We start from the raw sequence: 24749 nt of genomic DNA on the forward strand, positions 1-24749 counted from the left end.
TTTGATGGGGAAACTGAACTTCATGATTTTTTTCAATCTCATGGGTAAAATATGACTGAGGCAGCTGTGGAAATACCAGTTCCATACCAAGACAATGGATAAGTTGTGGATTGCTCTGGTAAAGAGTTGATAGGCCAAATGACTTCCTTCTGTGCTGTAATCATCTGTTGTTCATACCTGTCTTTTTATAATTATTTGTAATGTGCATTTTTTTCATAATACCCTTTTAGAAAAGATGTAATTGAAATTTGTTTCTGAAAGTAGTTACAGTATTACTCTGACCTAATGAGTTTTAAATTCTGATACGGGTTCATCACCTAAAGCGACTGTTCAAAAGTTTGATCAAAGTGATAAAACTACTAGTAATGAGTGATTCCCAACTATGTGCCCAGTAATTTTCAAGCATTTAGTGATTATACCATGTCATAGGAAGGATATTGTCCTTGAGAATTGCAATGTAAAACAACCAGGTCTCTGGGCTATGAAGAAAGCTTGGAGAAATTTGGTTTATTCTTGCTAGAAGAGACTTTATTGTGGCCTAATAGATATTTTTGAGATTTTAAAGAACATTTAAGGGTAAGTACATGAGGGAGAAAGGTATAGAAGGATATGCTGATAGGGTTGGATGAAGAGGAGTGGGAGGAGGCTCATGTGGTGTATTAACACCGGCATAGACCAGTTGCGCCATATGGCCTGCACATTCTATGTAATGGCTGGAAAACTGGGCAGTATAAACCCAAATTTCCAATGTGCATTCTAGTCAAGTGAGGCTTTCCACAGATTGTGAAATTGGAAAATTACCCCATATACTTTACAAAGTTAATAAAGCATATTTTTGTTTAATGTATTTAATATACACCAGATTGATTTCAAAGCAGTGGCTGCAAATGACAGTTCTGTTCCTTCAACACTTAAAGGCTGTTGGGGTGAAACTTTTGTACACAAACAGAACATTTAGCAAACCTTAACAGTTGTGGTAGCAAGAAAAATTAGCTTTTTAAGTAAGTCAAGAGTTGATTGATGGTGATTTTTTTAATTCAAAAATATTCATAGCCCTCTGTGTAAGAAATCAAATTGTAAAAGAATATTCCTAATGTACAAACTCTAGAGTAGATAACACATGAATTTATTTAATCTTTTCCTGTTCCCACATCCGAGTTTCTATTGGCACTAGGAGACACTTTAAATGAATATAAGTAGACTTGAAACACTAGCACTTGAACATAAACTTTGAGTTAATTGTTATATTGCTTTTATTCAGAAAACTCTACAAAAACATGGTATTGAACCAGCTTATTAAATATTAAAATTAACAATTGAATTTTATGCTAAACATCCCCAATATTCCCACCTTGTAGAAGGCTCATACCCGTCTGCATGATCTGTCTTGATAGCCAATGTTGACTTGTGATCAGCTGGTATGATACATCCTTCAATGGAGATGGTTTGAAGGCAGAAAGCCTCAATTCAGTTTACTTGACATTTATTCCAAAACTGAACTGCTGATGTTCTTTGACAGACACTTCCAGCATTGTCTATTTTGCTGCTCAAATTGGATTATGATTGTACCCTGCAATACTGTTATCTGGTAAAATGGCTGTGCAAATCCATTGCATAAATAATATCCAAACCAGTTAGTTACACAAATAAACATCCAGTTCTTAGTGGTTTTTGAAAAATCTAATTTGTGATTTTGCATTGTCATTTTTAAAAATGTGCACTTCCTACAGTTCCAAGCAAAATTATTCATAGTTATGGTATGAATGTTCAAAACTGTGAATGTTTGTTTAATATCAATTGTTCACTTGCAAATACATGTGCTTCACTTGTAGGCATTTCCCTATTTTTAAAAAAAGTGACTTTTCCATCCAATGGCACTTGGGTAGAATCTCCTGATTAGGGAAACAGTTACATATTTTACTCCCTCATTTGAGTACCTTCTGATTACACCAGTGAGTTAAAAGTGATACACAGACCAGAGCATCTTTCTGGTTAATCAAATCTCCTGTTACAAACAAGTTAACACATGACCAACAGCCTACATATTCAGATCAAGAGCTGAATAAATATTTAGCTTTAGCTCATATATATTTACAAACTGGTCTACTGTCAATATAGAATGAAGTCTGCAATATCAATAAACTGAAGTCAGAAATCTCATTTAAGGTTACTAAAAATTCCATCATTTAGTTGACCATGAATTTTACACTTACAATCAATAACAAGAAAATTTAAATCAATAAAAGTTTAAGGAGGCAGAGGAAACACTATTAAGAAGCATCTAACATAATTAAAAGTGTAAAGGGATTCCTCCAGAGCCCAAAAGGCAGGATCTCTGCACAGTAATTGTAAGGAACACTAGCAGGAAAGGGCTTTATTAAAAAATCCATTCTATGTTTGGGACTCTGTAGTTAAAAGACAGCTTTTGCAGAATCGAAAGAGGCGTTATCAGTAGAACGTCATTAGATAGCTCAAATCACCAAGGTGCCTTTGCAAGGCTGTGCAGTCTGTTTTCATATAAGTGACACTTGTGTAGTTCTAACCTAATATATATCGACCTGTTTGACAACTATGTTTACTTTTTCTGTATTTGTACGGACAACTTTTGTTGAGACTCTGGAATGCTGAACTGATGTAAGTTAGTGTTAACCAAGAGTGAAGGTCATGGAGGAGGTAGGATTAAAAAGTAAGACCATTGTAAGGGAAGGTGGGGGAAGACCCATGGGCTAATCACTCTGCGACAGAGTTCAGTAACTATCGTGAGGTCTCCTATACCCTTCGTGTCGCCATGTGTGTTGTCTGAGTATCATTCAGTTTGTCAGATTTCATGACTAATCCTGTTAATCTGAATCAAAACAGCCTCTATAAATTAGTGTGTAGCATGTTTATTTTTTAAATAGGTTACATGTCAAGGGACCTGGAGCTTCTTAAAAAGAGAGCAAAGTACTTTGATATACTACTAATGTCACTTGCGTTCACATTGCAAGAATGTAGAGATATATTTTAAAGACAGACCTAGCCTCAGTTTCGGTCCACGTTCAATCATTGGATTTTGGTAACCTCTGCTTCTTGCTGCCTCGCCTCTTTCAACTTGGCTTTCTTCTCCATGTTAATGGCGGTCAGTGATTCGTGTCTACGAGCAGCCTGCAAATATATATGGAAGAAAAAGTAGTATGCCATAATTTTTACATACCAAATCTATTCAGGCTTTGAAACATTCCACAGAATTCAAATAGCAGCTAATAGTTTCACATAGTATTAACTTCACTGCTGTCATCTCAATCATATTTGATCCATGTCCTGAAAGTTATGTTGAATCCTCAGGCAGAAGATCTAATTGGAAGCATGCATTAGCAATGTAGTGAGAGACTTGGAACGGCCACATTTGATTTTTCATTCCTATCAATGCACTGGTTTAATATTTTATTTATCTTTCATATCTTTTATTTTAGAAATCCAGCCAGCAAGCCGCAAGCATTCCTCTCCTTAGACAAGCTGCATCAAATTAACAATGATCTGTCATCATCCTAATTCTTCTAAATATTAAAAGGTACTAATGACTCTCAGCCACACACTTATACCTGTTTAAGAATGTCTAACTTGATGCTTTAGGATTAGGATGGAGGTTGCTTGCTACACCTGTTATCACCATCTGTAATTGGCCAACAGATGTACTTGTAATGGAATGATCAAGCTTTTATAGGCACACACTATTAAATACAGTCCTTAAGCACCAAGAATCTTGCACATTATTACAAGATGTGTATCATAACAAATACCCTTTAACCAGAGCCTCTAGAAATCTGCAGCACCTCAAGGGCAATTTCTGCTGCAATTCCACAAACTTCTTCAGCTAGGACATCTCAATATAATAAATATTTTAAAATCCTGTGTATAACAGTGGTAAATGGGTGGGTTTTTTTTAAATTGGGGGCGGGGATGTGCATTTTAAACTGTTTAAATGTTTACTCTGCATAGTCTCGGAGTCTCTCACTCTTCCCCCTCCCCCTGCAGCTCTTACTTAATACACTTCACCTAGCCAGGTGAGACAGCTGGATGTTAAATAACCAATAATTGATGTTCTGATTCTGACACCCATTTTCTTGATTTGCTACCCATTAATTCCCTTATATTTCACACCTTGCACAATTCAATTACGGGTAAAACAAAAGCAGAAAACACTCAGGAGGTTAAGCACATCTGTGGAAAGAAACGACAAGTCAACGTTTCAGGCATTGCCCTTCGCATTGTAGATAAGGGAGGATGGCCGTTCATGCTACCTATCAAATAAATCTTTTAAGACCTGCATCAGTTCTTACTGATCTGAAGGTAAACTGAAATTGCATCACTAACTTCTGAAAAGTATACCTTTCTGCATATACCATATACTGGACATTGACAAAGCCACAGTTGCTGCCCGTCTCCAGGCGTTCCTCCGGCAGCATCCAGCCACATTTGTTGTCCATCTCCAGTTAGCCCGAGAAGGTGGCAATATGCCGCCTTCTTGAACCACTGTAGTCCTTGTGATTGTCCTTCCACAATGGTGTTAGGTAGGAATTTTCATCCAGCAACAATGAGAGATTGTCGGTATATGTCCAAGTCAGGATGGTGTGTCACTTGGAGGGAGATCTTGTAGCTCTTGTCCTTCTTGGTGGTAGAGGTTGTGGGCCTGGGAGGTGCTGTGGAAGTAACCTTGGTGAGTTCCTGCAGTCCATCCTGTAGTCAGTACACACCGCAGCCAGAGTGTGCCAGAAGTGGAGGTGTTGAATACGGAGTCCTGTGGCAGAGGTGTCAATGAAGCAGACTAATGATGTCCTGCATAATGTCAAACTTACTGGAGTGTTGTTGGATCTCCACTTATCCAGGCAAGTGGTGAGTATTCTATCACACTCCTGATTAAGACATGGTGGAGAGGCTTTGAGGGGTCAAGGGGCAACCACTCAATGCAGAGTATCCAGCCCTGCTGTTGTAGCCATGTTATTGATATGGCTGATTCAGTTAACCTTCTGGTCAGTGGTGACCGCCAGGTGATGGTAGTACCACTGAAGGTGAGGGAGGTGGTCGGGTCCTTTCTTGTTGAAGATAGTCACTGCCCGACACTATTGTGACAACTGTTACCTACCACTTGTAAGCCTTGGAGTTGTCGAGGTGCTGCTGTAGACTGGCATTGGCTGCTTCATTATTAGAGAAGTTATGAATAGAACTGAACACTAGAATCTTTAGCAAACAACCTTATGACAGAGGGAAGGTCATTAATGAAGCATTTGAAGAGGATGCTGCCAGAGGAACTCCTGCAGTGATGTCCTGGGATCTAATGATTGGCCTCCAACAACCACAATCATCTTCCTTTGTGCTGGGTATGACTTCCGTCACGGGAGGGTTTTCCCCTTGACTCACTGGCCTTGGTTTGCTACGGCTTCTTGGTGTCAAATACCACCTTGATGTCAAGCAAGCAAGTTATTGGTGAACAGATGTTTTCTGATGGCAATGTTTGAGGACTCCGTCCATCACTTTCCTGATGAATGGGAAGTGGCCGAAAGGGGAGTAACTGACCGGGTTAGATTTGTCTGGTTATTTCTGAATAGGACATATCTGGTTAATGTTCTACATTATCAGGTAAATGCCAGTTCACTAACTTTACAAACCCTAAATTGACATTGAAAGTGCAGTTTTCCATGCAAGAAACTTACCCTCGCAAATTCAAAGGGCTTCAAATGCTAGGTATAGTTACTTGTGAAGAGGGAGTCTGTCAATGTCTCAGAAGGAGCCTCCAGTGGAATTGTTGTGGTTGGGACCATACCATGCAGGTACAGGCATGTTCCTCTTCCTTCATGGCAGGAAATCAGAAATACAAAGCCAGGATTTGGGTTATTGCATGAGAAGCGTTCCAATGTTCCTCAGCAGGATATTCATGCTTTTTTTGACTATCGCTGAGGCAGCATAATCCCAATATACCGTAGAGTATTATGGTTACTTCAGCGTTATTGTCCCAGGAGGTACAAGATCTTCTGAGCTGAGGGATCCTTGTTCGTGGCAAGCAACATTACTAGGCAAATAGTTACCTCTGGAAGGATCAAATGTAATCTGCCAAATAGAATTCAATGCGAAAGTGTGCTGACAATGTCTTAATGTCAGGCAGTGCTACGGTAGCATAGTGGTTATTTTACTGGACTAGTAATGCAGAGGCCTGAACTAATAATCCAGAGTCATGAGTTCAAATCCCGCCACAGCAGCTGGGGAATTTAAATTCAATTAATTAAATAAAATCTGGAATTAAAATACTAGTATCAGTAATGGTGGCCATGAAATTACCGGATTGTCGTAAAAACCCATCTTGTTCACTAATGTCCTTGTAGGGAAGGAAACCTGCCGTCCTTACCTGGTGTGGCCTATATGTGACGACAGACCCACAGCAAAGTGGTTGATTCTTAATTGCCATCTGAAATGGCCCAGCAAGCCACTCAGTTGTAAAATCTCGCTTAAAAAAAGTCATAATAAGAATAAAACCGGACGGACCACAAGGCACTGGACACGACAAAGGCAAACCAAGCCCAGTCAACCCTGCAAAGTCCTCCTCACTAACATCTGGGGACTTGTGTCAAAATTGGGAGAGCTATCCCACAGACTAGTCAAGCAACAGCCTGACACAGCCATACTCACAGAATCATACCTTTCAGCCTCTGGACCCCATGAAATCTCAGGGCATCAGGTCAAACATGGGCAAGGAAACCTCCTGCTGATTACCACCTACCGCCCTCCCTCAGCTGATGAATCAGTCCTCCTCCACGTTGAGCACCACTTGGAGGAAGCACTGAGGGTAGCAAGGGCACAGAATGTACTCTGGATGGGGGACTTCAATGTCCATCACCAAGAGTGGCTCGGTAGCACCACTACTGACCGAGCTGGCCGAGTCCTGAAGGACGTAGCTGCCAGACTGGGCCTGTGGCAGGTGGTGAGCGAACCAACATGAGGGAAAAACTTACTTGACCTCGTCCTCACCAATCTACCCATCGCAAATGCATCTGTCCGTGACAGTATTGGTAGGAGTGACCACCGCACAGTCCCGTCTTCGCACTGAGGATACCATCCAACGTGTTGTGTGACACTACCACTGTGCTAAATAGGATAGGTTCAGAACAGATCTAGCAGCTCAAAACTGGGCATCCATGAGGTGCTGTAGGCCATCAGCAGCAGCAGAATTGTATTCCAGCACAATCTGTAACCTCATGGCCCGGCATATTCCTCACTCTACTATTACCAACAAGCCAGGGGATCAACCCTGGTTCAATGAGGAGTGTAGAAGAGCATGCCAGGAGCAGCACCAGGCGTACCTAAAAATGAGGTGCCAACCTGGTGAAGATACAACTCAGGACTACATGCATGCTAAACAGCGGAAGCAACATGCTATAGACAGAGCTAAGCAATTCCACAACCAATGGATCAGATCAAAGCTCAGCAGTCCTGCCACATCCAGTTGTGAATAGTGGTGGACAATTAAACAACTAACGGGAGGAGGAGGCTCTGTAAACATCCCCAGCCTCAATGATGGCAGAGTCTAGCACGTGAGTGCAAAAGACAAGGCTGAAGTGTTTGCAACCATCTTCAGCCAGAAGTGCCAAGTGGATGATCCATCTCAGCCTCCTCCCGATATCCCCACCATCACAGAAGCCAGTCTTCAGCCAATTCGATTCACTCCACGTGATATCAAGAAACGGCTGAGTGCACTGGATACAACAAAGGCTATGGGCCCTGACAACATCCCGGCTGTAGTGCTGAAGACTTGTGCTCCAGAACTAGCCCGCCTCTAGCCAAGCTGTTCCAGTACAGCTACAACACTAGCATCTATCCGACAACGTGGAAAATTGCCCAGGTATGTCCTGTCCACAAAAAGCAGGACAAATCCAATCCAGCCAATTACCGCCCCATCAGCCTACTCTCAATCATCAGCAAAGTGATGGAAGGTGTCGTCGACAGTGCTATCAAGCAGCACTTACTCACCAATAACCTGCTCACCGATGCTCAATTTGGGTTCCGCCAGGACCACTCGGCTCCAAACCTCATTACAGCCTTGGTCCAAACATGGACAAAAAAGCTGAAATTCAGAGGTGAGGTGAGAGTGACTGCCCTTGACATCAAGGCAGCATTTGACCGAGTGTGGTACCAAGGAGCCCTAGTAAAATTGAAGTCATTAGGAATCAGGGGGAAAACTCTCCAGTGGCTGGAGTAATACTTAGCACAAAGGAAGATGGTAGTGGTTGTTGGAGGCCAATCATCTCAGCCCCAGGACATTGCTGCAGGACTTCCTCAGGGCAGTGTCCTGGACCCAACCATCTTCAGCTGCTTCATCAATGACCTTCCCTCCATCATAAGCTCAGGAATGGGGATGTTCGCTGATGATTGCACAGTGTTCAGTTCCATTCGCAACCCCTCAGATAATGAAGCAGTCCGAGCCCGCATGCAGCACGACCTGGACAACATCAGCCCAAGCCTGGATATGTGGCAAGTAACATTCACGCCAGACAAGTGCCAGGCAATGACCACCTCCCCTTGACATTCAACGGCATTACCAATCGCCGAATCCCCCACCATCAACATCCTGGGGGTCACCATTGACCAGAAACTTAACTGGACTAGCCATATAAATACTGTGGCTACAACAGCAGGTCAGATGCTGGATATTCTGTGGCGAGTGACTCACCTCCTGACTCCCCAAAGCCTTTCCACCATCTACAAGGCACAAGTCAGGAGTGTGATGGAATACTCTCCACTTGCCTGGATGAGTGCAGCTCCAACAACACTCAAGAAGCTCGACACCATCCAGGACAAAGCAGCCCGTTTGATTGGCACCTCATCCACCACCCTCAACATTCACTCCCTTCACCACAGGCGCACTGTGGCTGCAGTGTGTACCATCCACAGGATGCACTGCAGCAACTCGCCAAAGCTTCTTCGATAGCACCTCCCAAACCCACGACCTCTACCACCTGGAAGGTCAAGAGCAGCAGGCAAATGGGAACACCACCACCTGCACGTTCCCCTCCAAGTCACACACCATCCCGACTTGGAAATATATCGCCGTTCCTTCATCGTCGCTGGGTCAAAATCCTGGAACTCCCTTCCTAACAGCACTGTGGGAGAACCTTCACCACACGGACTGCAGCGGTTCAAGAAGGCGGCTCAGCACCACCTCAAGGGCAATTAGGGATGGGCAATAAATGCCGGGCTCGCCAGTGACGTTCACATCCCATGAACGAATAAAAAAAAACTATCGGCATCAAAGCGTCTTTGGTGTCAGAACCTTTCTCGGCACCATTCAGTCCTGGTGTGTACTCAGCAATGTCCGACAGCATGGGTGAAGTTCTCAACTTGTTACACTTATCATGTTCTGAAAACACCTCAAGATGTTTTTCTATGTTAAAAGGTGCTATATAAATGCATATTGTTGTTGAACAATGGTGCAGCATTCCTTATGTGTTTCATGAATCCTTGGAAAATTTAGCAAGTTGCATTAAGGTGATGAGCATTTTACACAACTATGAACATCAATGAATCAACTATGTAATTCTGCACTGTATTTAAAGTTTTGGCAGCTGTTGATATGTTGATCCAACTATGAAGGCATAGTTTTGAAGGGACTTTGTTTTGATTTAAGAAATGTACTACAAAAATACTGTATAAGCACAGTCTACCTGGAGTACACTCTTCGCTGAGTATAAAATTACAATTTGTGCCCTAGCCCCTAGTACACTAATACAGGTTTGGTTTTGCTAGTTTCATTTGCACTCTGACCATCGAGAGAGCTTGGGACTGGTCACTATTCTAAGTACCTTGAACTTACTTGCATCCATTTGCTGTTCATTGGACACACACAATACAATCCCATGTTGTTAAATTGAATAAACCTCAGCGACCACTTGCTCAAACCATTTGGTTCAAGCAAGTGGTCGCTGAGGTGTAAACACTTGTGACATAATTCAAGTCATCATTTTGTGACCCAAATAAGTATAATTATCGGTCATGTGACTTACAGAAGGTCTGGATCTTCAAGCAAGGTAAAGGAAATTGAAATTAATTAAGAAAACTGAGCTTAAGTTATAACATTCATTCCATTCCTGAAGCAGATAGTAAGATTTCTCCTTACCTTCTTCGCTGAAATGACTGTTGCAAAGCAGGCTACAATTGTCATGACTACCATAATATAACTGGTTTTCACTCTCATTTTGTTCCTTGCAGCATCGATCATCTCAAACCTAAAACAGAAATTAAATACACATCTAATTTATCAACGTAAACCAGTCAACCATTAGTTAGTCTTTATCCATCATGGAATCATCACCCTTCAGATCGTATTATTTTTGAGCCGCAAATTGCTGGAAATGCAAATTGATAACTGTGCAGCGACATCAATGGTGCATCTGGGACCTTGTGAACATGAAAATGTTTCACATTGCACACAGCTACAGTGATAAATATTATGAAGAGATGGGACAGAGTAGATAGAAACAGAATGTTTCCAATGATTGAGGGGTCTAGAATGAGGGGACATAGATGTAAGAATAAATGTAAGAGATTAAGGACAGAGAGCAGGAGAAACTTACCCAGAGGGCTGTGAGACTGTGGAATACACAACTGGAGTTAGTGATTGAAGCAGAGATCATGTCAACATTTAAGCACAGGTTAGATAGATGGTTGAAGGAAAGGGGAATAAAGGAATATGGGTACATGGGATTAGGATACTGCTCATATGGAGGATAAACACCGACATGGACTGGTTGGGCCGAACAGCCTGTTTCATTGCTGTAATTTCTATGTATAAAAGAGTGAGGAGAGAAGTTACAAGAAATTTCTTTACACAGGGAGTTGCTTTGCCACAGGGAGTAGTTGAAGCAGAGATCATTCCATCTTTTAAGAGAAAAAGTAGATAAATATTTGAAGCAGAGGAACATAGAGGGCAATGGGGAGAGCGTAGGTCATCAGGTTCGCACAGACGGATGGGCCGAAAGTTTTATACACTGTAAAACAGGTACCGCTCCTGCATACAAGAAAAAAAATGGTACTATACTTTTAAGTTATTTTTGTATTCTTTTAACCTCCATATACTCGGCAAGTTGCTTTCATTTTCCAACCCTTCCAATAGCATCCACTTTGCTCCACCAACTGGCCAGAGATCAAAATCACTACAGAGGGGAACTTGGGAACAAATCCATGTCCTAAATAGATGCACCAAAATAGGTGCTTCTTAAAAATGTGAAGCAAAGAAAGTTTTTTTTGAAGAGGACATGCAGAGACTTGCAATTTTTTGGTAGTTGCACATTGCATTTAATATCTAAAGAGCATAAGACTTAATGATAATCAGGCAGTGAAGATACTGTGGAAAAATAACAGATGTGTACTAAAATACTTGATAACATTATTGGCAGCAAATTACACAACTAAATTGAATAGAATAGATTGGACAATGTCAAACTGAAATAACAAGGCAGGGCTCAAGTCATCTAGGGATGCTGATTTACTACAACCTGACTACCTGAACTAAAATCTATTATTTGTAAAAGTTTTACTTTTCTCACCACGTCCCCTTGCCATTTCTGTGCATGGCACAAAACAGGAAACCATGGGAACCCCTAATTTAAATTACTGGATTTTTAAAAAAATGCGATGGTGTTGACTTATTGGGAGCTAATTTTAACACCCACTTAATGCCATGTGGATACCATCTGTAAAAGTACACTCGGTAGTAGAAATATCAGTTCACATTTTATGGCATACGTTTAACAAGGCCGTAAAGTTTTTAAATCAGTGCATTAAAAATATAATTTATGCCATAAATTAGAGCCATATACAAATAGTTTTAGTCGTGTTGCAATTCCTCAACAGTTACAATATAAGAATTAACAGAAAGAGGCCATTAAGCTCTACAAGCCGGTTCCTTTTTTCCTCACAGATCAGGTTCACCGTGCTATCTTCTCACTATATCCTTACATTCCTTCTTTACCCATAAAAGCAGCCAGATGTCTTTTGAAAACGGTTATTTTTTTCTGCTTCAATAACCTTTCCTGATAATTTAATCTACAACTCTTCCTTTGGGTGATGAAAGTTCCACTCAACTTCCCTCCTTACTCCCAAGATCATATATTTTTTTTTAAACGTGTTCCCTATTACTTAAACCATTAGTGGACAATTTGCCTGGATCAATCGTCAATTTCCTTCAGAATCTTGGAAACTTCAATCAGATCACCTCAAAATCTCCAGTTTTTCCAATGAAAACAAGCACAAATTCTTCAACTCTCCCAATAGCTTAAAATACAAAAGAACTTTTGAAACAGATCTCCAGTAGCATTACTTCCACTAAGTTCAAAGATAATTCTGTTGCAGGGGTGGGGTGGTTTTCACATTTCCACCAAAGGATTTAGGAAAAAGTTTAAGAGAGAGAGAGAAAGTGATTGGTTCCAGAAAACAAATAAAATCTGTTCCCTCGTGTATCGGTTACATAAGTGAATAAATCCGTATACAGAACGTGGGGCAGAAGAGCAGCTCAGGACCACATGGGTCAGTAATTCTTTTGTCCAGTAAAGTGATGCAGACCAAGAATGTCCAACCCTTTGAACTGGGGTACAGATACAAGTGTCATATTCAGTAAGTGGGCCACATATGATTATACAGAAATGTGAGTTCCAATACGTAAAAATTACCCTCGTACATACAAAAAGCTCTCAAAAGGTGAAACCATCATATACACAAAAAGTGAGATTACCCAAACACAAAAAAAACAAAAACCCTCCATACACAAAAAAAAACGAGAACCCTCCATACACAAACCAGAATTTTTTCTGATCGTTGGTAATGTGAAGAAGGAAACAGAAATACAGCTTTGAGCATATGTGCTCTGGCCAGCCACGAGTTGCAGTTAACATTTATATTAACTAGGCAGGGTATTATATGAAGGATGCAGCTGGTGATATTTGCAGGAACTGATGATGAAAGGCCTGTGCTGTCTGGAGAGAAAGGAGGATGCAGTCAAAGTGAGTTGCCATAACTAAGGACTGCCCCCCGTGATCTGCATTGGTGCTGCATGGTAGAGAGGGTGAAGTGCAGGACAATAGAAGTAGCAGCAGAATCTTGCCATCAAGCTAGAGAGAGCCTTGGAGGTTCTGAGTGTAATTTTGAAGTTTCAGCAGTAATTAAGGACAGCAATGCCACATATAATATAAAAATAAAAGTAGTAAAAGAGCATCTGAAAAGGGAAAAAAAATTGCATGCTGGGTATCTGTATTTACTCTCTATCTTCCCTGTGAGGAGCACAGCAGCAATATTTAATTGCAGCAGCTATGTGACAGCCAGGGATCAGAAACCAACGTATGGAGCCAGTGGGTGTGATGGAGGTGGGAAAGAAATCTACTTGCTCCCTTGGCTAAGTGTCCCAAGCGCATGCAACTACTTTTTGGGTACTTTCTCACTACAACTCCTATAGTGGCAGATGCACAAAAGTACAATGCACCGTATGCCATAAAATGTGAACTGGTATTTCTACCACCGAGTGTACTGACAATCAGATTACTGGTTGGTTTTAGGTAGCAAATTATCAGTAATTACATTTTAGTACACAACGACTGCTCAAACTACATCAGTGCTATATTATGCACAAATCTCAACTGTTGTCATTTTATTTTCAACTGTTTCTACTGGTCACTGTTGCAGGCAGTGAGGTGACTGAATTAATAAAAAGAAAAAATTACAAAAGGAAGGCAGCACCAACATTCCTATTTAAAAAGCCACCAACCAGTAAAATCCCATACCCGTTTCACCACTTACGAAACCACAGCTGGTATATCCTCTTCTCGTTTGAAACGACCAGTCCACACCAACATCTTTTTATCAAAACCTGAAGGCTTGCATCCTGGTAATTTGAATGCTGGGCGTTCTGAAAGAAATATAGAGACACAGCTTATTTTCATAGAACACAGTTCCCTGATAAACTAGTTCATGTTACACCAACATTGCAGAAATATCAAAATATCAAAAGTACAAATAAGGTGTTAAGAACATAAGAACTAGGAGCAGGAGTAGGCCAATCGGCCCCTCGAGCCTGCTCCGCCATTCAATAAGATCATGGCTGATCTGATCCTAACCTCAAATCTAAATTCATGTCCAATTTCCTGCCCGCTCCCCGTAACCCCTAATTCCCTTTACTTCTAGGAAACTGTCGATTTCTGTTTTAAATTTATTTAATGATGTAGCTTCCACAGCTTCCTGGGGCAGCAAATTCCACAGACCTACTACCCTCTGAGTGAAGAAGTTTCTCCTCATCTCAGTTTTGAAAGAGCAGCCCCTTATTCTAAGATTATGCCCCCTAGTTCTAGTTTCACCCATCCTTGGGAACATCCTTACCGCATCCACCCGATCAAGCCCCTTCACAATCTTATATGTTTCAATAAGATCGCCTCTCATTCTTCTGAACTCCAATGAGTAGAGTCCCAATCTACTCAACCTCTCCTCATATCCGCCCCCTCATCCCGGGATTAACCGAGTGAACCTTCTTTGTACTGCCTCGAGAGCAAGTATATCTTAAGTATGGACACCAAAACTGTATGCAGTATTCCAGGTGCGGTCTCACCAATACCTTATATAACTGCAGCAATACCTCCCTGTTTTTATATTCTATCCCCCTAGCAATAAAAGCCAACATTCCGTTGGCCTTCTTGATCACCTGCTGCACCTGCATACTAACTTTTTGATTTTCTTGCACTAGGACCCCCAGATCCCTTTGTACTGCAGTACTTTCCAGTTTCTCTCCATTAAGATAATAACTTGCTCTCTGATTTTTCCTGCCAAAGTGCATAACCTCACATTTTCCAATATTGTATTGCATCTGCCAAATCTCCGCCCACTCACCCAGCCTGTCTATATCCCCCTGTAGGTTTTTTATGTCCTCTGTAGGTTTTTTATGTCCTTATGGGTTAGCCTTGGCTCAGTGGTAGCATTCTTGCCTCTGAATCAGAACGTTCATGAGTTCATGTCCTACTCCAGAGACTTAAGCACATAATCTACGCTGGCACTTCAGTGCAGTTTTGTGGGAAGAGATGTTAAACTGAGGCCGCGTCTGCCCTCTCAGGTGGATGTAGAAGATCCCATGGCACTATTCAGAGAGCAGGGGAGTTCTCTGGCCAATATTTATCCTTCAACCAACATCACTAAAACAAATTATCTGGTCATTATCTCATTGTTGTTTGTGGGATCTTGCTGTGTGCAAATTGGCTATGGAGTTTCCTATATTACAACAGTGACTACAACCAATGATGTAAATTTGAAGTGTAAAGTGCTTTGGGATGTCCTGAGGTCGTGAAAGGCGCTATATAAATGCAAATCTATCTTTCTTTCAATACAGGCAATACAAATTTCAAGCCTGCCTTACATAACCTCTTGGGTTAGCATCACTGGTCTCTCCCATAAGCTGACTCACGTCACTCAAGATCACATGTTTACTTTCATAACACAATATAGACGTACAGTGGGGGGGGGGGGGGGGCGCGTGAGAATCAGACTCCTCATTATATGGGCTGGATATCACAATCATCGTACGTGCCCTCACTTGTGCATCTACAATCATCCGAAAGGCAGGCTCATTAATACTTTGGTGAGACGAAGCCAGGTGCAGATTAGTAAACTGTTTTATTTTACTGTCAGTGAATGTACAGAGTAAAAGTTATTGCAAATTTCACCACATTTCAACTTAAAATAATAAAAATATGCCACACTGTCTCGGCTATTGTCTAACACTTTCTTTTAGTCGTCCTCAACACAAAATCAAGAGTAAAGCTCACTCTGGGCCTGATCAGGTCCTCTCTTAAGGCAGGCTGTCCTAGGCCTTCCTGCATCAATCAGCAAACTTTACCAACTGACCTTGAACATGTGTTGCACTCTTTTGTATCAGAGCACAGGAAGCTGAGGGCAATACTTCTCACTTCTTCTCTGTCCAGGGGCTGGCCATTAGGCCTGTCAATTAAACTGGCTACTGCCTTGCAGGATGGAGGCCCAACCAGAGTACCTAATGATGTGTATGCATGAATTCAGTTCCTCCCAACATCTTGTGTGAATACGCACTGGAAGTATCTGAAACAAAGATAGCAACTTACCACCGGCTATTATCCCAGGTCATCAAGGATAAGTTACAATGGTTGACTTGTCTGACTTAACCGCACGACTTGTGCTTCCCCTCTCCCCCCACCCCCAAGTTCTAACTGCAAACTGGAATTTAAACCTTTGTGAACTCACTGTATCATAAATGCAACATGTCTATGTAAATCGCACCTGAATCCTTCCATGATGAAATGGTCAAAAATCCCAAAGTGCGACAAAAGGACTAGACCATCAGAGGGAAAACTGGCCAGTGGCTGGAGTCATACCTAGCACAAAGGAAGATGGTAGTGGTTGTTGGAGGCCAATCATCTCAGCCCCAGGACATTGCTGCAGAGGTTCCTCAGGGCAGTGTCCTAAGCCCAATCATCTTCAGCTGCTTCATCAATGACCTTCCCTCCATCATAAGGTCAGAAATGGGGATGTTCGCTGATGATTGCACAGTGTTCAGTTCCATTCGCAACCCCTCAGATAATGAAGCAGTCCGTGCCCACATGCAGCAAGACCTGGACAACATCCAGGCTTGGGCTGATAAGTGGCAAGTAACATTCATGCCAGAACAAGTGCCAGGCAATGACCACCTCCCCTTGAAATTCAACGGCATTACCATCGCCGAATCCCCCACCATCAACATCCTGGGGGTCACCATTGACCAGAAACTTAACTGGACCAGCCACATAAATACTGTGGCTACAAGAGCAGGTCAGAGGCTGGGTATTCTGCAGCGAGTGACTCACTTCCTGACTACCCAAAGCCTTTCCACCATCTACAAGGCACAAGTCAGAAGTGTGATGGAATACTCTCCACTTGCCTGGATAAGTGCAGCTCCAACAACACTCAAGAAGCTCGACACCATCCAGGACAAAGCAGCCCGCTTGATTGGCACCTCATCCACCACCCTCAACATTCACTCCCTTCACCACAGGCGCACTGTGGCTGCAGTGTGTACCATCCACAGGATGCACTGCAGCAACTCGCCAAGGCTTCTTCGACAGTACCTCACAAACCCATGACCTCTACCACCTAGAAGGACAAGAGCAGCAGGCACATGGGAATAACACCACCTGCACGTTCCCCTCCAAGTCACACACCATCCCGACTTGGAAATATATCGCCGTTCCTTCATCGTCGCTGGGTCAAAATCCTGAAATTCCCTTCCTAACAGAACTGTGGGAGAACCTTCACCACACGTACTGCAGCGGTTCAAGAAGGTGGCTCACCACCACCTTCTCAAGGGCAATTGGGATGGGCAATAAATGCTGGCCTTGCTAGCGACGCCCAGATCCCATGAACGAATAAAAATAAATAAATAGATAAAAATGAGAGAATTAAACAGAAAATTAAGCTTTGTTTTCTTGGAAGTTTTACTTGTGGCTCTGCACTTTCCTCAGGAACTAAAGAGTTAAGTAAAATTGTGCATGGTCTATTGAAGGAATGTGCTTGACTAGTCAAATAGACTTTTCTCTTACCCCACTATAACTCTTTGAAGCTTTTCATCAACTTAATATCCCAATCTAACTTAATGCTCAGGTGCACTATTGTATTTCTATGTGAAGCATTTTCAGTGCCAGACATTGCTTCAGAGTACTGAATGCAGAGCACCACTGTGTTCTCTTACACTTGGAGTACAACAGTCTTATCATCTACCAAATGTGTGCATATAAACGTTTAGTTTTACAAATTAACATTAAGGGTAAAAATACAGCTATTGCTACACTTTTTCACACTAGAGTACTCAAAGTGCAACAATTGAAAATACAAGATACATTACTGAACACATCATGTGGGATACAAAGCATGTCGCACAAGAGTGATTATTTCAGAATGCAGTCTTATTAAAAATTCTATACACACCAAAAATCGGATTTCAATGTTCAGATTTACAATTGAAACTGCCTATGATAAGTTATCAAACTGTAATTATGCCCTCCAGGGACTAGTGGGGCATTGTAGTGTCTCAGTTTTGTGACCCCAACCCAGCTCCACAGTCTACACTACAGAGAAACTCCACAACTACAATGAACACAAATTCTGTCATACATTTTGTATTTAAATAATAGTTTAAAATCAAGTATGATATAAATTTCTAATACCTGTAAGACAGAGAGCGGGGGGGGGGGCGAAGGGGCCGAGAGAGGGGGGGGGGGGGCGAGGGGGCCGAGATAGGGGGGGGGGGGGCGAGGGGGCCGAGAGAGGGGGGGGGGGCGAGGGGGCCGAGAGTGGGGGGGGGGGCGAGGGGGCCGAGAGAGGGGGGGCGGGCGAGGGGGCCGAGAGAGGAGGGGGCCGAGAGAGGGGGGGGGGGGGGGCGAGGGGGCCGAGAGAGGGGGGGGGGGGGGGCGAGGGGGCCGAGAGAGGGGGGGGGGGGCGAGGGGGCCGAGAGAGGGGGGGGGGGGGGCGAGGGGGCCGAGAGAGGGGGGGGGGGGGGCGAGGGGGCCGAGAGAGGGGGGGGGGGGGGCGAGGGGGCCGAGAGAGGGGGGGAGGGGGCGAGGGGGCCGAGAGAGGGGGGGGGGGGGGCGAGAGGGCCGAGAGTGGGGGGGGGGCGAGGGGGCCGAGAGAGGGGGGGGGGCGAGGGGGCCGAGAGAGGGGGGGGGGCGAGGGGGCCGAGAGAGGGGGTGGGGCGAGGGGGCCGAGAGAGGGGGGGGGGGGCGATGGGGCCGAGAGAGGGGGGGGGGGGGGCGATGGGGCCGAGAGAGGGGGGGGGGGGCGATGGGGCCGAGAGAGGAGGGGGCCGAGATGAGGGTGGGGGGGGGGGCGAGGGGGCCGAGAGAGGGGGGGGGGGCGAGGGGCCGAGAGAGGGGGGGGGGGGCGAGGGGGCCGAGAGAGGGGGGGGGGGCGAGGGGGCCGAGAGAGGGGGGGGGGGGGGGCGAGGGGGCCGAGAGAGGGGGGGGGGGGGCGAGGGGGCCGAGAGAGGGGGGGGGGGGGCGAGGGGGCCGAGAAAGGGGGGGGGGGCGAGGGGGCCGAGAAAGGGGGGGGGGGGCGAGGGGGCCGAGAAAGGGGGGGGGGGGGCGAGGGGGCCGAGAAAGGGGGGGGGGCGATGGGCCCGAGAGAGGGGGGGGGGGCGATGGGGCCGAGAGAGGGGGGGGGGGGGGGGGCGATGGGGCCGAGAGAGGGGGGGGGGGGGGGCGATGGGGCCGAGAGAGGGGGGGGGCGGGCGAGGAGGCCGAGAGAGGGGGGGGCCGAGAGGGGGGGGGGGGCGAGGGGGCCGAGAGAGGGGGGGGGGGGGGGCGATGGGGCCGAGAGAGGGGGGGGGCGGGCGAGGAGGCCGAGAGAGGGGGGGGCCGAGAGGGGGGGGGGGCGAGGGGGCCGAGAGAGGGGGAGGGGCGATGGGGCCGAGAGAGGGGGGGGGGGCGATGGGGCCGAGAGAGGGGGGGGGGGCGATGGGGCCGAGAGAGGGGGGGGGGGCGATGGGGCCGAGAGAGGGGGGGGGGGCGATGGGGCCGAGAGAGGGGGGGGGGGGCGATGGGGCCGAGAGAGGGGGGGGGGGGCGATGGGGCCGAGAGAGGGGGGGGGGGGCGATGGGGCCGAGAGAGGGGGGGGGGGCGATGGGGCCGAGAGAGGGGGGGGGGGCGATGGGGCCGAGAGAGGGGGGGGGGGGCGAGGGGGCCGAGAGAGGGGGGGGGGGGCGAGGGGGCCGAGAGAGAGGGGGGGGGCGAGGGGGCCGAGAGAGAGGGGGGGGGCGAGGGGGCCGAGAGAGAGGGGGGGGGCGAGGGGGCCGAGAGAGAGGGGGGGGGCGAGGGGGCCGAGAGAGGGGGGGGGGGGCGAGGGGGCCGAGAGAGGGGGGGGGGGCGAGGGGGCCGAGAGAGGGGGGGGGGGCGAGGGGGCCGAGAGAGGGGGGGGGGGCGAGGGGGCCGAGAGAGGGGGGGGGGGCGAGGGGGCCGAGAGAGGGGGGGGGGCGAGGGGGCCGAGAGAGGGGGGGGGGCGAGGGGGCCGAGAGAGGGGGGGGGGCGAGGGGGCCGAGAGAGGGGGGTGGGGCGAGGGGGCCGAGAGAGGAGGGGGCCGAGAGAGGGGGGGGGGGGGGGCGAGGGGGCCGAGAGAGGGGGGTGGGGCGAGGGGGCCGAGAGAGGAGGGGGCCGAGAGAGGGGGGGGGTGGGGCGAGGGGGCCGAGAGAGGGGGGTGGGGCGAGGGGGCCGAGAGAGGAGGGGGCCGAGAGAGGGGGGGGCCGAGAGAGGGGGGGGGTGGGGCGAGGGGGCCGAGAGAGGGGGGGGGGCGATGGGGCCGAGAGGGGGGGGGGGGGGGCGATGGGGCCGAGAGAGGGGGGGGGGGCGATGGGGCCGAGAGGGGGGGGGGGGGCGATGGGGCCGAGAGAGGGGGGGGGGGGGGGGCGATGGGGCCGAGAGAGGGGGGGGGGGGGCGATGGGGCCGAGAGAGGGGGGGGGGGGGGGCGATGGGGCCGAGAGAGGGGGGGGAGGGGGGCGATGGGGCCGAGAGAGGGGGGGGAGGGGGGCGATGGGGCCGAGAGAGGGGGGGGAGGGGGGCGATGGGGCCGAGAGAGGGGGGGGAGGGGGGCGATGGGGCCGAGAGAGGGGGGGGGGGGCGATGGGGCCGAGAGAGGGGGGGGGCGGGCGATGGGGCCGAGAGAGGGGGGGGCGGGCGAGGGGGCCGAGAGAGGGGGGGGGCCGAGGGGGCGAGGGGGCCGAGAGAGGGGGGGGGGCGAGGGGGCCGAGAGAGGGGGGGGGGGGTGCGATGGGGCCGAGAGAGGGGGGGGGGGGCGATGGGGCCGAGAGAGGGGGGGGGGCGAGGGGGCCGAGAGAGGGGGGGGGGCGAGGGGGCCGAGAGAGGGGGGGGGGGCGAGGGGGCCGAGAGAGGGGGGGGGGGGGCGAGGGGGCCGAGAGAGGGGGGGGGGGGCGAGGGGGCCGAGAGAGGGGGGGGGGGGGCGAGGGGGCCGAGAGAGGGGGGGGGGGGCGAGGGGGCCGAGAGAGGGGGGGGGGGTGAGGGGGCCGAGAGAGGGGGGGGGGGGGCCGAGAGAGGGGGGGGGCGAGGGGGCGGGCGAGGGGGCCGAGAGAGGGAGACGCAGAGGAGGGGGGGGACCGAGAGAGGAAGACGCAGAGGAGGGGGGGGACCGAGAGAGGAAGACGCAGAGGAGGGGGGTTGGGGGGGGGGACCGAGAGAGGGAGACGCAGAGGACCGGTGGGGGGGGTCCGAGAGAGGGAGACGCAGAGGGGGGCCGAGAGGGGGAGGGTTGCCGAAAGGGGGAGACACGCGAGGGGGGGGGGGGGGGTAGGAGGTGGCGCGAGAAGGAGACACGCTGGGGCGGGGGGGGATGAGAGACACAGAGAAGGGTGACAGAGACACACAGAGGGGGTGAGAGGTAATCATTGATTTATTGATTTGTCACACTGCTTGTCTGACATCCGGTACTGAATGAGCAGAAAGTTCCGTCAACTCTATATTGGGAAGACCGATGCCATTGTTTTCGGTCCCTGCCACAAACTCCGTTCACTAGCCCCGATTCCACTCTTCTCTTTGGCCACTGTCTGAGGCTGAACTAGACCGTTCACAATTGTAAACAATTTTACAACACCAAGTTGAAAACATCGTTCACCTGAGGAAGGAGGTAGCCTCCGAAAGCTTGTGAATTTAAAATAAAATTGCTGGACTATAACTTGGTGTTGTAAAATTGTTTACAATTGTCAACCCCAGTCCATCACCGGCATCTCCACATCATGACGACCGTTCACAGCCTTAGCGTCCTATTTGACCCTGAGATAAGCTTCCGACCACATATTCGCTCCATCACCAAGTCTGCCTACTTCCACCTCCGTAACATTGTCCGTCTCAGCTCCTGCCTCAGTTCATCTGCTGCTGAAACCCTCATCCATGTCTATGTTACCTCTAGACTCAACTATTCCAATGCTCTCCCGGCCAGCCTCCCATCTTCCACCTTCCATAAACTTGAGCTCATCCAAAACTCTGCTGCCCGTATCCTAACTTGCACCAAGTCCCGTTCACCCATCATCCCTGTGTTCATGGATCTACATTGGCTCCCGGTCCGGAAACGCCTCAATTTTAAAATTCCAAATCCCTCCATTGCCTTGCCCTTCCCTATCTCTGTAACCTCCTCCAGCCCTACAAGATCTCCTCCATTTCTGGTCTCTTGCACATCCCCGATTTGAATCACTTCACCACTGGCAGCTGTGCTGACAATTGTAAACAATTTTACAACACGAAGTTATAGTCCAACGATTTTATTTGAAATCTACAAGCTTTCGGAGGCTTCCTCCTTCCTCAGGTAAATGTCAGGAGCTCCTCGAAGCCTACGCATTTATAAATCACAGAACAATACATGGTGATTACAGACCGCCCCTGCAACTGCCCGTTGCCAAGGCAATCACCGTGTTCAGACAGAGAGGTGTTACCTACAGAACCCCCGAATATACATTCAACAAAAAAAACAAACAGGAAAAAAGAGAGGCAGAAACATCTGGAAGGCAGAGAAAGCCAGCAAATGACCCGTTATATTAAAAACAGATAGCTTTTGTTCGCTGGTGGGCTTACGTGTAGCGTGACATGAACCCAAGATCCCGGTTGAGGCCGTCCTCATGGGTGCGGAACTTGGCTATCAATTTCTGCTCGACGATTTTGCGTTGTCGTGTCTCTCGAAGGCCGCCTTGGAGTACGCTTACCCGAAGGTCGGTGGCTGAATGTCCCTGACTGCTGAAGTGTTCCCCGACTGGGAGGGAACCCTCCTGTCTGGCGATTGTAAGAGGGTAGAGGAGGAGGAGAGGGGAAATGAGGGAGGTGGGAATGAGTGAGGAGGGAGGGGGGTTTATATGAGAGGTTGATGGCAGTGAGGAACAACCCTCCAGCTGCCCAATCCGAAATCAGCCGACCTGCCAAGAAGGGAGAAGGGAGAACCGAATTTGAGCTCAAGCTTCCCCCACTCCCCCCCCGCCCCCGCCCCCTTGTCAGCCCGGCCCAGCCCTCCGGGCAGTGCATTTACCCACTGAATTCATCAGAGAACCAGAAACCGTATAACAGAAATGACATTCAATTCGCGACTCCATTCCTTTACCTTCACTTTGCCGCTGTCTCACTGAGCCGGTTTGCGCCGGGGGGTTGCTGTCCTGAGGTTTACTCGAAAACCATCGTCCGCCCCATGAAACCACCCGCTCCCGGTTTACCCCATGCCCCCTGGTCCCCGGGAACCGCCTGAGCGCCACGTCCGTCCCTGGTCTGCAAGATGTCGCCAGCGTAAGGCCTCCGGCCGCGGCACAGGAGCACCTCCACATCCCGAGGCGGCGTCCGGCTAACTGGAGACTGAAGAGACGACCTCCCCGCCGGGGGGGAGAGGAGGACCCCGCGAGTCAGGGGTCAGCGGCGCCCTCTTCACATTTAAAACACACTAATCGATGTGATTAAAATCGGTACATTTATTCTATAAGAGTCGCCTGTCGACATGAGAGAGGTTAAGAGGCGGATTCACACTGAGGGAGACTCGGGCAGACGACAGGCTTCGAACCAGCGAGTGGCACCTGTCTGGATTGATCCTTGACAAAGTATGTGACCGAATAGCATCTTTTCTGACAGGCAGCTTTTATAATGGTTTTTTTTTTTCGGGGTCTCTAAAAATATCTACTCCGTGCATCTTGGCGATGTTGATCTGATTTACATTTGAGTTGGTGACTGCAATGCGTGCAGGCGGCGAGCGGGGCAGGTGAGCGGGTCCTGGGAGGCGGCGAGAAGATGGCGGCGCCCAGTGAGGAGCTGAACTGCCAGGATTTCCTAGAGTTTCAGGTGAGGAGCCGCGGGCTGAGGGACCGAACCTGCTCCCCCCCCCGTTTACTGTTGCCTATAAGCCCGCCGAGCCGGTTTCTGCTCTCGCCGCGGCCTTTCCGAGTGCAGGGGAAGCGGGTGGTGTCGTGAATCGTCCTTCGGGAGACTGTGGCGCGGAGGGAAAGCGGACAGTTGTGTCTGACCCTCGGTGAATGACCCGGAGCGCGCTGAGCCTCCGCGGGGGAGCGGGGGGCCGAGCATTCACCGCCGCCTGAATTAAAGGACCGTGTAATCGCGGTTAATGGGGATACCCATGGGGTTTGCAGTTTGCCCTTTGGATTGTTGCCCAGTGCGCGAGGATCAATCATTCCCACATTTCATTTTTGATCTAGATTTTAAAATATTGCATTGGGTCACCACTTATCCGAACTGGCTGGACCTCGCAGCACGCGAGTGCCTGTACTAAATTTATTTCGTTTAATGTAGTATAGTTTTGGAATAATGTGAGGTCAGTTATTAGGGGAAATTGAGCCCGAGAATCTCGTGGTCGAGGCGGCTCACCGCACGCTGGGCAGTGCGTTTACCCACTGGAGCTGTTAGAGAATCAGAAACCTTGTAGTGTAAGGGGCTGATTACATTAGAATTTCTCTACCTTCATGTTTAGGCTGTTTCACTGAGCCACTCTGTGCTGGAGGTTAACTGTTTCGAAGTTTACTGCAAAACCACCTGCTGCACTCCAACTCTGCCCCAGCAGACCTCATCAATGGAGTGGGGTGGGGAAAACATGAGGTAGTAGTAATATCGGATAGGATAAAAATAGATAAATAAGTACTTAAAAGATTGGCAATATTCAAAAGTAGAAAGGTTACCTGGTCCAGATGGGATGTATCCTAGGTTACTGA

The 24749-nt window shown here is 48.3% G+C and overlaps 2 protein-coding genes across 3 annotated transcripts in view; one reads left to right on the forward strand and one right to left on the reverse strand.

Moving 5' to 3' along the window:
* Positions 1 to 1235: 1235 nt before the first annotated feature.
* On the reverse strand, positions 1236 to 23656 carry LOC137327312 (protein FAM162B-like). Its single transcript, XM_067992990.1, has 4 exons — positions 23147 to 23656; positions 13813 to 13921; positions 10142 to 10250; positions 1236 to 3144 (listed from the first exon to the last, which is right to left on the reverse strand). Exons 1-4 carry the CDS (start codon positions 23361 to 23363, stop codon positions 3043 to 3045), a joined length of 537 nt encoding a protein of 178 aa, XP_067849091.1. The 5' UTR covers positions 23364 to 23656; the 3' UTR covers positions 1236 to 3042.
* The window catches only part of mix23 (mitochondrial matrix import factor 23), a 32547-nt gene continuing 30909 nt past the window's right edge, over positions 23112 to 24749 (forward strand). Inside the window, exon 1 of one of the 2 annotated variants that reach the window (XM_067992993.1) lies at positions 23112 to 23868. In XM_067992993.1, coding sequence (XP_067849094.1) covers positions 23818 to 23868 — 51 coding nt within the window. In that variant the 5' untranslated portion in view covers positions 23112 to 23817. The remainder of the gene's footprint in view (positions 23869 to 24749) is intronic. The other variant, XM_067992992.1, reaches the window with a different exon arrangement.

The sequence above is a fragment of the Heptranchias perlo genome, chromosome 11 (assembly GCF_035084215.1).
Source record: "Heptranchias perlo isolate sHepPer1 chromosome 11, sHepPer1.hap1, whole genome shotgun sequence".
Classification (NCBI taxonomy): domain Eukaryota; kingdom Metazoa; phylum Chordata; class Chondrichthyes; order Hexanchiformes; family Hexanchidae; genus Heptranchias; species Heptranchias perlo.